Below are 15,769 nucleotides of genomic sequence, written 5' to 3' on the forward strand. Positions count from 1 at the left end.
AAATTTAAGTTGGTCCACCTCTCACCTTTTTCAATTTTGCCTTTTTTTGTCTGACCAAATTTTGTGTGTGTGTGTGAGGAAGATTAGCCCTGAGCTAACATCTGTTGCCAATCCTCCTCTTTTTGCTGAAGAAGATTGGCCCTGGGATAACATCCGTGCCCATCTTCCTCTACTTTATATGAGATGCGCCACAGCATGGCTTGACAAGCGGTGTGTCGGTGCGCGCCCGGGATCCGAAACTGTGAACCCCGGGCCGCTGAAGTGGAACGCGAAAACTTAACTGCTATACCACTGGGCCAGCCCCTGAGCAAATTTTAATCGACATTTTTCCTAGGATTTTCTTATATTATCTATAGCATGTATATTCTGATAGAAAAATTAGAACACTTTTATATAAAAGTGGATAGGAGTAAGTCTTTCATGGTTTCTCTAGAAGCATTTCCTGAGACAAGGGTTTGAGAACAAGAAGTTTATTTGGAAGGATTTCCAAGAAACACCAGTAGGAAGCATCACTTTGAGACACCCGATAAAGTATGCATGATCAAGCAGTTACCACTATGGATGACCACAGCTTCGGCCCACTGGGTGACTCTGAGAGCCAGTGTAGAATATCCACCTTAAAGACAGCCTAGCCATGGGGCAAAGGAGCTGGGGTATTTATACACTGACCCTCTCTAGTCATTGGTTGGGGCTGCCATGGGGATCATTGATTCATTTCCTGCCTGCCAACAGGCTCCAACCAACCAAAGAGAGACCTCAAGCAATGACATGCAGATGCTTGCAACCAGAAGATGAGCAAAATGCCTTAAAATGGTAAAACAAGAGAGAGATATGGATAGGCCTCCACAGCATTTGCTGCTGAAGAGTCCACGCACATTTCATTCATAAAATTGACCAGAATTTGAAATCATGATTGGATATTGTTGACATTCTCTAACAAAGAAAGGTGAATTGAAGAATTTCCCTATGCCCATACTAATTTGATGTTATGCAAATATATCTCTGTGTGTGTGTGTGTGTGTGTGTGTGTGTGTGTGTGTGTGTGTGAAACAGAGACATAGACAGAGAGATAGAGAGAGAGAGAGAATGTGAGAGGAGGGAGAAGGAGAAATTCCAAAAAAAAATATTTCAGAAAACATTGTAGGGAGGCGGAGTCACGATGGCGGCGTAGGCAGACTCTGAACTCACCTCCTCCCGTGGACACATCCAATTTACAACTACTCGTGGAAAAATTACCCCTGAGACAGAACTGAAAACTGGATGAGAGGAACTCCTGCAACAACGGACAATTCTAACTGAGGTAGAAGAGGCAGAGACTCCCTTCCGGAGAGGAAAAACGCCGCCTTCACAAGCCGCCAGCTTCACGGCCGCCGGGAGCAGCTCACAGGTACGCAGCCTCCCTGGAGGCGCGGGGCCCTGAGCCGGGGAGCGCCCCCGCTGTGGGCATTTTGTGGACCCAGCACAATCGACACCAGCGGCATAATATCTGACTGTGCCTGCTACTAAAGCATTGGGGAGCACCCCCAGAAAACCCGGTTCACAAAGAAACTAAAACTGGCTCTTAAAGGGCCCGCGCACAAACTCACCCGTTCCAGAAAGCATCCTAAAGTCACCAGAAAGAAAGGTGCACAGTGCTGGGGTGAAAAGAGACTCACCTAATAGGCCCTGAGTGCATCTCGGTGAGGGGTGAGACCTCTCCAGGGACTGGGACATTGGCGGCGGCCATTGTTGTGGCCTGGTGTGGGCGTGCTGACACAGACGCCATTGGAGTTCTCCCTGAGGCCTGCTAGCCCAGGGTCTGCTCCACCCGCTAGAGCACCGATTTAATCCAGCTCAGCCAGGGCAGGCAGCCCACCCTAGAGACTGGCCCCACCCAACAACAAGCCCTCAGGCATCTTGTGGGCCTGCATAGATTGGTGACTGGATTCTCTGCAGCCTGGCAACTGAGCTGACTTGAGTGGGGCAGGGTGTGCACAAGGAGCGGGTGGAGAGTGTGGGGCGGTGGCAGAGTGTGTGGGGCTCCCGCCGTGGAGAGACTGGGTCCGCTTGGGGGTCGGGGCGCTCACACGGGGCAGGACTGTGTTGACTGTGTGTGTGGACCTGTGGGCAACAGGGCTTGTCAGCTGCAGAAGACTTGTGCTTCTCAAAGACCCACAAAGGAGGTTTGCCCCACCTTCCAAAGCCTGAAACAATTGGGTGCTCCTGTGCCTGAGGCCAGCCCCACCCAGCTGCAATTCTCAGAGAGCTGACAAGAGACCTAATAGGCTAGAGGCTTACGGCAATTGTAAGGCCCTGAGCCTAACAACCTGCCACACTGGGGGCCTACTCAGTTAAAAGAAATACTGCAACACAAATGTGGTATTAGAACTTACAGCCAACTGTGCTGGGGCTCCCCACACCTGATAAAGAGACTGAAGGGCCCACAACAACTACAAACAGCTGAGCATTACAACAGCCGGCCAGGAGCATAACTCAGCCTCCCTGGGCGCCTATAGGGAGAGCTAACAGGCCACAATAGAAGGACACACGTAGCCCACATAGGGGTCACCCCTGGAACATTGAGAACTGAGGGAAGCACACTGGAAACCTCCTAAGGCATCACTTACATAAGGTCACCTATCCAAGAGCAGGAGACGTAGCTGACCTACCTAATACGTAGACACAAGCACAGGGAAAGAGGCAAAATGAGGAGGCAAAAGAATACATTCCAAGTAAGGGAACAGGACAAAACCCCAGAAAAGGAACTAAGTGAAACAGAAATGAGCAACCTACCCGACAGAGAGTTCAAAATAAGAGTGTTAAGGATGCTCACTGATCTGGGGAGAAGAATAGATGAACTCAGTGAGAATGTCAACAGAGAAATGGAAGATATAAAAAAGAACCAATCAGAAATGAAGAATACAATACTGGAAATGAAAAATTCATTAGAGGGACTCAAAAGCAGAGTAGAGGATACAGAAGAACGGATCTGTGAGCTGGAAGAAAGACTAGAAGAAATTACCCAAGGTGAACAGGTAAAAGAGAAAAGAATTAAAAAGACTGAGGACAGTCTAAGGGACCTCTGGGACAACATCAAGTGCACTAACATCCGTGTTATAGGTGTCCCGGAAGGAGAAGAGTGAGACAAGGGGGCAGAGAATCTATTTCAAGAAATAATAGATGAAAACTTCCCTAACCTAAGGAAGGAAACAGACATCCAGGTACAGGAATCACAGAGAGCCCCAAACAAGATAAACCCAAAGAGGCCCACACCAAGACACATCATAATCAAAATGTCCAGAATTAAAGATAAAGAGAGAATCCTAAAAGCCACAAGAGAATGTCAAGTTACATACAAAGGAAACCTCATAAGGCTATCAGCTGACTTCTCAGCAGAAACCTTACAGGCTAGAAGAGAATGGCACGATATACTTAAAGTGTTAAAAGAAAAAAACTTACAGCCAAGAATACTCTACCCAGCAAGGTTATCATTCAAAATGGAAGGAGAGATCAAAATTTTCCCAGACAAACAAAAATTAAAGGAGTTTGTCACCAAGAAACCAGTGCTACAAGAAATGTTAAAGGGACTGATTTAAGGGGAAAAGAGAAGACCACAAATAGGAAAAATTATCTATTTCCATGATAAGAGGGCAATGGCTACAAATGCACAAAAAAGAGGTTAGACATGATATCAAAAACATAAAATGAGGGAGGAGGGGAGTTAAAGAGTACAGCTTTCAGACAGAGGTCAAACTAAAGTGACCATCAATTCTGTATAGAAGAAGAAAGGAACAGAGAAGGACTACTCAAACATTGAGGAAAAAGAAAAAGTTAAAAAATGGCAGTAAGTACATACCTATCAATAGCTACTTTAAACGTCAATGGACTAAATGCTCCAATTAAAAGGCATAGGGTGGCTAACTGGATAAAAAAACAAGACCCATATATATGCTGCATACAAGAGACACACTTCAGACCTAAAGACACTCACAAACTGAAAGTGAAGGGATGGAAAAAGATACTCCATGCAAATGGCAATGAAAAGAAAGCTGGGGTAGCAGTACTCATATCAGACAAAATAGACTTTAAAACAAAAACTGTAAAAAGAGACAAAGAAGGGCATTACATAATGATCAAGGGAACAATCCAACAAGAGGATATAACACTTGTAAATATCTACGCACCCAATGTAGGTGCACCTAAATATATAAAGCAATTATTAACAGACATAAAAACAGAAATAGACAGTAACACAATAATAGTAGAGGACTTTAACACTCCACTTACACCAACGGATAGATCATCCAAACAGAAGATCAATAAGGAAACATTGGCCTTAAACGACACACTAGAACAGATGGACCTAGTAGATATATACAGAGCATTCCATCCAAAAACCGAAGAATACACGTTCTTTTCAAATGCACATGGAACACTGTCCAGGATTGATCACATATTAGGCCACAAAACAAGTCTCCATAAACTTAAGAAGATTGAAATAATACCAAGCATCTTTTCTGACCACAATGCTATGAAACTAGAAATCAACTATAGGAAGAAAATCAGAAAAGCCACAAATACATGGAGATTAAACAAAATGCTACTGAACAACGACTGGGTTAACGAAGAAATCAAAGAAGAAATCAAAAAATACCTGGAGACAAATGAAAACGAAAATACGACATGCCAGAATTTATGGGATACAGCAAAAGCGGTTCTAAGAGAGAAGTTTATAGCGATACAGGCCTATCTCAACAAAAAAGAAAAATCTCAAATAAACAATCTAACAATGAACCTAAAGGAACTAGAAAAAGAAGAACAAACAAAGCCCAAAATCAGTAGAAGAAGGGAAATCATAAAAATCAGAGCAGAAATTAATGAAATAGAGACCAAAAAAACAATAGAAAAAATTAATAAAACCAAGAGCTGGTTCTTTGAAAAGATCAACAAAATTGACAAACCTTTAGCTAGACTCACCAAGAAAAAAAGAGAGAAGGCACAAATAAGTAAAATCAGAAATGAGAGAGGAGAGGTTACAACAGACACCTCAGAAATACAAAAGATTATAAGACAATACTATGAAAAGCTATATACCAACCAATTCGACAATCTGGAAGAAATGGATAAATTCTTAGAATCATACAACCTTCCAAAACTGGATCAAGAAGAAGTAGAGAATTTGAATAGACCAATCACCAGTAAGGAGATCGAAACAGTAATCACAAACCTCCCCAAAAATAAAAGTCCAGGACCAGATGGCTTCCCTGGTGAATTCTACCAAACATACAAAGAAGACTTAATACCTATCCTTCTCAAACTCTTCCAAAAAATTGAGGAAGGGGGGAAGCTCCCTAACTCATTCTACGAAGCTGACATTACCCTGATACCAAAACCAGACAAGGACAACACAAAAAAAGAAAATTACAGTCCAATATCACTGATGAACATCGATGCAAAAATCCTCAACAAAATACTAGCAAATCGCATACAACAATATGTTAAAAAGATTATACACCATGATCAAGTGGGATTTATTCCAGGGATGCAGGGATGGTTTAACATTTGCAAATCAATCAACGTAATACACCACATTAATAAAATGAAGAATAAAAATCAAATGATCATCTCAATAGATGCAGAGAAAGCATTTGACAAGATCCAGCATCCATTTATGATAAAAACTCTCAATAAAATGGGTATAGAAGGAAAGTATCTCAACATAATAAAGACCATATATGAGAAACCCACAGCTAATATCATCCTCAATGGTGAAAAACTGAAAGCCATCCCTCTAAGAACAGGAACCAGACAAGGATGCCCACTGTCACCACTCCTATTTAACATAGTACTGGAAGTCCTAGCCAGAGCAATCAGGCAAGAGAAAGAAATAAAAGGGATCCAAATTGGAAAGGAAGAAGTGAAACTGTCACTATTTGCAGATGACATGATTTTATATATAGAAAACCCTAAAGAATCCACCAGAAAACTTTTAGAAGTAATAAACGAATATGGTAAAGTTGCAGGATACAAAATCAACATACAAAAATCAGTTGCATTTCTGTACACTAACAACGAAGTAGCAGAAAGAGAAATTAAGAATACCATCCCATTTACAATTGCAACAAAAAGAATAAAATACCTAGGAATAAACTTAACCAAAGAGGTGAAAGATCTGTACACCGAAAACTATAAAACATTTCTGAAAGAAATTGAAGAAGTCACAAAGAAATGGAAAGATATTCCGTGCTCTTGGATTGGAAGAATTAACATAGTTAAGATGTCCATACTTCCTAAAGCCATCTATAGATTCAATGCAATCCCTATCAAAGTTCCAACAACATTTTTCACAGAAATAGAACAAAGAATCCTAAAATTTATATGGAACAACAAAAGACCCCGAATAGCTAAAGGAATCCTGAGAAAAAAGAACAAAGCTGGAGGTATCACACTCCCTGATTTCAAAATATACTACAAAGCTATAGTAACCAAAACAGCATGGTACTGGCACAAAAACAGACACACAGATCAATGGAATAGAATCGAAAGCCCAGAAATAAACCCACACATCTATGGACAGCTAATCTTTGACAAAAGAGCCAAGAACATACAATGGGGAAAAGAAAGTCTCTTCAACAAATGGTGTTGGGAAAACTGGATAGCCACATGCAAAAAAATGAAAGTAGACCCTAACCTTACACCATACACAAAAATTAACTCCAAATGGATTAAAGACTTGAATGTAAGAACTGAAACTATGAAACTTCTAGAAGAAAACATAGGCAGTACGCTCTTCGACATCTGTCTTAGCAACATCTTTTCAAACACCACATCTGACCGGGCAAGAGAAACAATAGAAAAAATAAACAAATGGGACTACATCAAACTAAAAAGCTTCTGCACAGCAAAGGAAACCATCAACAAAACGAAAAGACAACCTAACAATTGGGAGAAGATATTTGCAAACCATACATCTGATAAGGGCTTAATCTCCAAAATATATAAAGAACTCATGCATCTCAACAACAAAAAAACTACCAACCCAATTAAAAAATGGGCAAAAGACCTGAACAGACATTTCTCCAAAGAAGATATACAGATGGCCAACAGACACATGAAAAGATGTTCAAAATCACTAACTATCAGGGAAATGCAAATCAAAACTACAATGAGATATCACCTCACGCCCGTCAGAATGGCTATAATTAACAAGACAGGAAACAACATGTGTTGGAGAGGATGTGGAGAGAAGGGAACTCTCATACACTGCTGGTGGGAGTGCAAACTGGTGCAGCCACTATGGAAAACAGTATGGAGATGCCTCAAAAAAGCAAGGATAGAACTACCATATGATCCAGCTATTCCACTGTTGGGTATTTATCCAAAGAACTTGAAAACACCAATTTGCAAAGGTACATGCACCCCTGTGTTCGTTGCAGCGTTATTCACAATAGCCAAGACTTGGAAGCAACCTAAGTGCCCATCAAGGGATGAATGGATAAAGAAGATGTGGTATATATACACAATGGAATACTACTCAGCCATAAGAAACAATGAAATCCAGCCATTTGTGATAACGTGGATGGACATTGAGGGTATAATGCAAAGTGAAATAAGTCAGAGGGAGAAGGCCAAATACCGTATGATTTCCTTCATTAAGTAGTAGATAATAACAACAATAAACAAACACATAGGGACAGAGATTGGATTGGTGGTTACCAGAAGGGAAGGGGGGAGGGAGGAGGGTGAAAGGGATAATTCGGTACATGTGTGTGGTGATGGGTTGTAATTAGTATTTTGGTGGTGAACATGATGTAATCTATGCAGAAATATAAGTACAATGATGTACACCTGAAATTTTTACAATGTTATAAACCAATGTTACTGCAATAAACAAAAAAATTTAAAATAAAATAAAATAAAAAAAAAAAACATTGTAATAATAGTTACATTGTTCTTAAGGATTTTTAAGGTTTAATTTTAATTGGTGTCTAAGAGTTGATATAAAGCAATGTGAAAGTTTGTACTACATCAGGGCACGGCCCCTGCAAACATGTGGTACATGATAAATGTAGCCCAATGGAGGAGTTCTCCATCTAACTCTAGCTTTTTGGTCATCTCTAAACCCCAAGAAAGTGAACGTGACATGGCTCAGAATGTCAGTCAACAAGTGAGAAGAACAGTCATCATTTTCCTGTCTGTTTTTACGGCTTTTGAGGGTTTTATTTTTAAACATAGTAGTCTGCATCTCTAATTTTAACAGGGATAGATGTGTTATTTTGTAGATCAAAGGCAGCAAGAAAAGAGTAGATCCCCTGACATTTCGAGAGAATGCACAAGCTTTCTCTGTAACAGATAGAGGAAATCAGCTTAACACTAATGATCAATATAACAAACCCTCACCCTTGAGAGGGAACAAATTACTCACCTTTACGAGTAGGCGGATCACATTGTTTTTAATCCCACAGTCCACAACCACCACTTTGGTGGGGTTTCCTTTTCCGTACACCTTGACATCCTGCCATTTTAAAAACCAGAGAGTGAGAGGGAAGTTCCAACCATGAGCAACACACCGGCATCATCAAGACATCTGAGGAAGCTTCGCTCTTGGATTGGTAACAGATTGAGTGCCAACTACTAGAGAGTCATTGCAGTTAACAATCAATGTGTAAGAAAGGCACAGCAAGTGCCACAAACAGGATCTTTTTTATGAGAAAAAAGTACTTTGCTGTTTTATATAGAATGTTGATTACAGTAATAACAATGATCCCTAAGAAACTGTTTGCTTCCATAGTTAACAACCATCTTTCCCATGTTTTGCCTCATTAACAACCAGCAGCAATGGAATTTTCAAGTATTATTGCCCGATTCTGCACTAGACAGATGGGTAATAGATACATCATGCTTTAAATACCACTCGATCCTCAACTTGCAATAAAGTTTGGACTGAGTAGAGCTGTTGTGCAATAGGCTGATGCAGTGGGGCTAATGGGTGAAGTCAGTACATGAATCAGAGGAACTGCTAAGCTAGTGTGGACCCTGGTCCCTTCAGGTTACTGTGCAATCGTTTGTATTTAAATGGTAGACTTCATAAAAGGATCCCAGAGCATACTATAATCGTTACCTACGTCTTAAGCACTGCTTGGAGTCAGATCCATCTTCAGAGGCATTTATCCAAGAAGCAGTTCCCCAAAGTCATAAATGAGAAATAATAGAAATACAGAGAGAGAAAGCCCAGAGGGCTGGGCGCCCACACTGACTCCAGCTGTGAGAGTTAGCTCGCACGTTCTGAATTTAGGATGATTTCACAGTTTGCAAAAGGCCTTAGATGAAAGTTGAAATCTGGATATTTGAAAGAACATTTTACTTTAACTGAAATGTCTACCTCCCCACAATTTCTACAGAATATGAAATCATAATCCTTAAACTGCACTTGAGGAAAAAATATAAAAAGAGTTTATCATCATATTTTTTCTCCCGCTGACAATTCTAGAGAAAAATACCCCAGTCCTTCCATGATCTGGGAGAATTACTGCTGAACTGATCAATGAATGGTACAGATAATCTGTCTCATCAGATAATTTGAAAAAGTATAAATTTATTCTTGACTTCAGGCTTCTGATACAAAATAAAGCAATATTACCATCTAGTTGTAGCTGCATCAAATTGCAATTACAAGACGATGAATTAGTTTATCAAACACATCCAAAAAGAATTCACAGAATAAATATAATCTGATACAAATATACATTTTATCACAGCTAAAATGAAATTATTTAATTGTGCCGGCATTAAGAAACAGCCAACTTTCACCATTGCAATCTCTCCCTTGGTTTAATGTAGATATAAACTTCAGATAGGCTCTTTTTTGTTGGTTTCTACACAGACACATTATATACTCTCCACACAGAAAGACAGAAGTTAAGCAAGACCTCCCAGACCCTTGAATATATGAATTTTCATTAAGACTGTCCAAGAAAGGAATATATTGTACAGTGTTTTTAATCTTATTTGACCACAGAATTTTTTTAATGTGAATTTCCACAGGCCAATGTTCGTCACATTTGGAAAATGCTAGACTAGATCCCCAAGGTAGTTCTCAATTCTAAAATTCTATCATTCTAAAAGGAAAAATAGCCCTCTCTCATGCTGTGTCTCAAACTAAATCAGTTCACAAGAAAATGTGAAGAAACAAATACAGAGAAAGTATTCCACGTCATTTGAATGGACAAATTTCAGAATAAAAAAGCAAGTGAATATTGCACATGGCATGATCAAATTCCAAATGTATAAACAATTATATATCTAAATTAAAATTCACTTTCTGGGGCCAGCCCGGTGGCGCAAGCGGTTAAGTGCGTGCACTCCGCTGCAGCGGCCCGGGGTTCACCAGTTTGGATCCTGGGCACGCACCAACGCACTGCTTGGCAAGCCATGCTGTGGCGGCGTCCCATATAAAGTGGAGGAAGATGGGCACGGATGTTAGCCCAGGGCCAGTCTTCCTCAGCAAAAAAAAAACAAAAGAGGAGGATTGGCAGATGTTAGCACAGGGCTGGTCGCCTCACAAAATAAATAAATAAACAAAACAAAATAAAATTCACTTTCTTTAACAGCTCATATTTCCTATGCTTCAACATGATGTGAATGCATTTCCGCACCCAACGCGAGCATCAAGACTCGGTGCTGATTCCCAGGGACCCAAAATCCTCATCCTCTGTTTCCATGTGGCAGGAGTAGAAACACCTAATAATATCAACGTGTGTTTTTTTCTGAGGCTGACATGCTACTAATCAGGCTATTTTCATTCTTTTAATAACACTTTCTTAAAAAAAAAAATGCCCAGGTGCACCAAAGTTCTCACAGCTGGAACTCTTCTTCATGAAATATTGTTCTGACTGGGGCCAGATCTCAACATGAACCATTTCACACATGAAAAGGTGTCGGTGAGTATGGGGGGGGCATCCTTTCTAAAGACCCTCAATGGGAAGGTTTTGCCACAGCAGGGAATAGAGAACTCCACACAATGAGAGTCAGTTTTCTAGTGCATTCACCCACTATCTCATCATGCATTTTACTGCTTCTGATTAGAAATCCTTGAATCTTCACTTTGCAAATTTAAGACAGATGGCGTAAAACTATGTAAACTTATTTGAATATTACATATGATAGTGTGACCAGGGTTACTAATAATTATTATTGCTAATATGTTGGAAGGCAGTATGAGAGGATGTTTAAAAGGTGGACACTGAAGCAAAGCTTTCTAGGTATAAATCTTGGTAGCTGTTCGCCCTGGGGGAGAAGAGCATAGCCATCTCTCCCATAGTGAAAATAAACCTCGAGGTGGAGCCAGCCAACAGCAATGGCTTCAAAAGAGTTTCCATAAGCCTGAATTCTCCACATTTAAAGCACAATGGTAACCAAAAACATACTCCTAGGAAAAGAAAACTGTTTTGTCTCCTATTTTATGCAGTAAAAACAGACAATAGCAGTCAGCTCTTTACATTTCAACTGCATCCAAAACTTTTCTTTAAAAACAATTTCATAGCAACATCCCATTGGCATCTCAAGTTCCTACTGAAATCATCACTGTGCTCACTCAATCTCGCTGAAATTCCTGAGAAAATAGGGTGATCTATCTGGTCACATCCAGCACCCCCTTCTCCCATCTGTCCAAGCCACCTGGCTGCCTCTTCTCCAGCTGTTGCTGCCCAGGTCAGGCTCTCCCGGCTTTAGTTACAATAACCTTCTAGTTACCTGCTCTGTTATCCATTCTGCTTTGCTACAAAATGATGCTGAATGAGTTGCCAACCATCTCCAGTTTTGTTGGTCTAGCCAACGATACGAAGCCGTTTAGATGTGGCTTCTCCACTGGTCTTTAGCCAAATGTATGCATCTTTGGTTCAGCCACACCGCACAACTCCTCAAACACGCTGTGTTGTTTCATGCCTCTGTGCCTCTCAACATTCGCCATTTTTTCTGCCTGAGACGCAGTGCACCTAGTTTTCCATCTACCTAACTATGTGCCCTTTGTCTCAGAACAAGCCTGACTCCTCTGCAGAGCCTTCCCTGATCCACCTATCTTTTTCCATGCTACCCCATGCGTTCCCCTGTGGCACCCTGTGTAAGTTCCAAGGATAGCATTTATCACAGGATTCTGTCCACGGCGATTACCTGTTTGCCTCCCCCATGAGGCTCTCATGGTCCCCAAGGACAGAGACGGTAGCCCAAGAGACTCACACCTACATTAATAGCTATTCAATCAAAACAGACATCTTTCTAAGATGTATTCTATACTTTCTTGTAAATATACACTAAACATATCTCATCTTGGGGTGGCACAGTCATCATTATAAACGTCCATTTTTGAACTGAGCTATAATATAATAAATCCTCAGTATGTGAAGGACTCCTCTTCCCTGTATACAATGACCCCAGACTCCGATTACCAAGTCTGATTCTATAAAGAGCTCCTGACCCTCTGGCAGGCTGTTGGCTCTGACCCCTGACCATCACTAGGCCTATCTTTGGCAATTCATTGGCTCCTTTATTTGACACTGTTAAAGCCTTGATCTGGGGAATCAGAAAAAAAAAAAAAAGTTAAAATAATACTAAACAGTCTCTAAATCAGGCCATGAAGGTTTCCCTGTGAGTAAAAGTTACTAACTTTAAATGCACTGATTTGTAATATATATTTTGGCTGCTTTGAGACCCTTTCCTCCCTGAACTCTGTTGCTTCTGGAAGATGACCTCTGCCTAAATGAGGATTCTGATATTACAAGAAACGGAGGTCTAAAGAGAATAAAATAAAACTACAAAACATGAAGGAAAATCTCTCACCTTGGTTGAAACCTCAGCAATCAAATTCCGCTTATTTGGATCCACAAAATCCACAGACTGACCTTCAAATTCAATCTTCCCGAGCATGGTACCCTATCAAATTCAAAAATTAGACAGTTAGAAAGGAGCAACAGTGGAGGTGCTGACAGGATAAATTCCCAGGGACCTAAACCACTACTCTGGGATTTAGAGGTCTTCATAACTACTCACAGCCATCAGCAGATGGGTTTCATCTTCCCAGCCTGGAAGGATGAAGTAATTTGCACGGTACATTTTGGGAAACAATCTGGGAAGTACAATTACTTCTTTTAAGGCTGAGGCAGTCACCTGGACTAAGCAAAGTCAAAGGCATCAGAATTCAGGTCTCCAGGTTCCAGACTGTTGCAAACTGGAGTACCTAGGGTACCTATCCCTTAGTGCATATGACCTAAAGATGTTTCACAGGAAACGTGAACAAAACAATCTATTGAAAAGAAAAGAAATCTAAAAATTGCAGAAAATTGAAAAGAATGGTTTCCTTTGAAACTCATCTCTTAGGGCAAGAAGTCACTTGGGAGTGAGAGAGGGTAGAAAGTTCCAGCACGTCATTCAAACACGACTGTTATTTCAGTGCAATTATTAAAACCAGAGTGCTACCTCACACTCTTGGAAAAATAGCTAAAAACCACCTTTCAATTCCATGCTGGATTATTACATTTCATGGTAGTCTCTACTTTCCTATATAATCCAAATTACAAAATCCCCTGACTATCTTTATGGATTCCTAATTTTGAAATTTGTTTTTTGATTCTCATTCCCTTTTTCTTAAAGCATGCTGAATGAAACACAGTCTTACTTTCAAACTAAGATTAATAGAACTGAATGTGACAATATACATTTTTAATATGAACCAGCATCACTCATAATCAAATATAATAGGCAATACCCCTATTTTGTCTGTGTTAATCTATTCAGTCAAATATTGAAAACCGAACTGCCTCTGATAAAAGGAGGGTTCATCTTAAACTAACACACCACATGAAGAACCCAGTATGGTCTTGCAAAGCATTTTCCCAAATTATTAGACCTGACTATATTCTATTCAACCTGCCAATTCTGCACCTAAATTGGATTTCCCAATTTTATACCCTTCCCATTCTAGTAGCATCATTATTCTTGACGGTTCCCACAACATCACTGGGCTAAGAAAACACAAGAATCTACTTGGGATGTATGATCTCACTAACATCTATTCTCAGGAAAATCCAAGAGGAGGGAATAAAACCAGAGGGGGAGTGGAAGGATCTAGAAGGGTCACATAAACCCTCACTGTCTTCCTTCTGGTCATGGCTACATGGTCATGCTCTTATTTTCACAGCTGTTCTTTCTTTCTGTTTACAGAGATCCTGTGTCAATATATAGTCTAACAAAGACTCGACAACAGATTTCCTTGAGGAATCTATTTCACTCTGAAATGGTATCATTTTTTTTCCTTTTTTTATGTAATATAGTTCGATGAGAAAACTTTAGTGGCATTTGGGGAATTTAGTTAACATTAGCGAGGTAAAGCTTCTTTCTGGTCTGGGATATGAAGTTTTCATGTAGAAAAAGAAAACAGTGTCCACCTTTTATAACAAGAAGGAAGCAGATGGTGATGAGATATTCTCAAAGGAGGGGTCAGGTGTTTGACCAATCAGATATGAAAGCAAAGATAAACCTTCCTTTTATCACCTTGGTCATTGGTGAAGCCTCAAGAAGGACTCTATAATGGAGGCAACACCTGCAGGGCTCGTGTGACACACTCATGAAATATAAGTCACTAACCTCACAGACGTCCTCCAAGGGGACTACACAAATAACAGCGGCAAGGCTGTACACTTCCTGGTTTGCATTTTTCAGCTTGTAGGTATCCAATTTAGGCAAAATTGTCATGCACCTAGTTACCTTCTCCATGTGTTTCACTAATCTTGTCACATGAGCTGAATTCTAAAGGCTTGACATGTTGGGATGGTGAACACAGAGAGGGCACTCAGTAAACTGCTGCCTGGCGAATTAATCTCCAGCCCATTCAATAACAAACATCCCAATCAAGTATTCAGCCTTGAAAATCACATCAGAAAGAGTAAAACAAGATGACAGAGACCCAAACGGCAGAAACTGGTCAGATTCATTTTTTTATATACTAATGGATTCCTCGAGCACTGAGGGAAAAAAAATATATACATATATGTGTGTGTGTGTGTGTGTGTGTGTGTATGTGTGTGTGTGTGTGTGAAGAAACATAGATTTGGCTAAAGATGATCATACCTTATCCCGAATTATTTTAGTCAGCATTCTTGTATCCACTCCATAAATCGCAGGGACCTATAAGAAAAGAAATTGTAGTGACAGTGAAATTGGAGGAAATTAGATCCAGCATATTGTTTTCAAGTTACAGACTTAGCATCATCTATCTTCTTGAGCAGTAAATAATTTCCCTACTCCTTTTCTCTGACCCAGGTGACTGTGTTGTCAGAACACGGTAAATCGCTGTTCTGGTTGGGCACAGGACTCTTAATACCCGGGCCCTTCCTGAGATTAAAAAGTGAGAACTTCTGAACATCAATCTTCTGCTACAGTTTTGTTGCTTTTAACCCGGGATGTTAAATAAGTTATGTGTGTGTATATATATATATATTTTTTTTTTTAAATAATGGAATTTGTGAACTTCAGAAGCAAAGATGTAAATAATATGCAAATCCACATTTTGAGCCAAATGTTCCTGGCACATAGTAGGCAGACATTTTTCAGAAAGCTTGTTAAGCAGTCATGCTGTAATAAAGTATACCCTCCCTATTAGTCAATCAGGCAACACCACATTTGTTTTAGTTTCTTTGACTAGGTTGGATAGAGACAGATACCGTATAATGAAAGAACAATGAGTTAGGGATCAGAAAAACAGGTTCTAACTTCTTTTCTTGCCCCAATTATCTGAGTG

General features: G+C 40.1%; 1 protein-coding gene across 2 annotated transcripts in view; it reads right to left on the reverse strand.

The window, feature by feature from the left end:
• CPS1 (carbamoyl-phosphate synthase 1) overlaps positions 1–15,769 on the reverse strand; it is a 129,556-nt gene that overhangs the window by 87,169 nt on the left and 26,618 nt on the right. Inside the window, exons 5-7 of one of the 2 annotated variants that reach the window (XM_004427511.3) lie at positions 15,100–15,156; positions 12,814–12,906; positions 8,405–8,494 (exon numbers count right to left, since the gene is read on the reverse strand). In XM_004427511.3, coding sequence (XP_004427568.1) covers positions 8,405–8,494; positions 12,814–12,906; positions 15,100–15,156 — 240 coding nt within the window. Of the gene's footprint in view, positions 1–1,655; positions 1,814–8,404; positions 8,495–12,813; positions 12,907–15,099; positions 15,157–15,769 lie in introns of those variants that run through there. The other variant, XM_087424881.1, reaches the window with a different exon arrangement.

The sequence above is a fragment of the Ceratotherium simum genome, chromosome 37 (assembly GCF_057802395.1).
Source record: "Ceratotherium simum simum isolate JZ-2026a chromosome 37, ASM5780239v1, whole genome shotgun sequence".
Taxonomy (NCBI): Eukaryota; Metazoa; Chordata; class Mammalia; order Perissodactyla; family Rhinocerotidae; genus Ceratotherium; species Ceratotherium simum.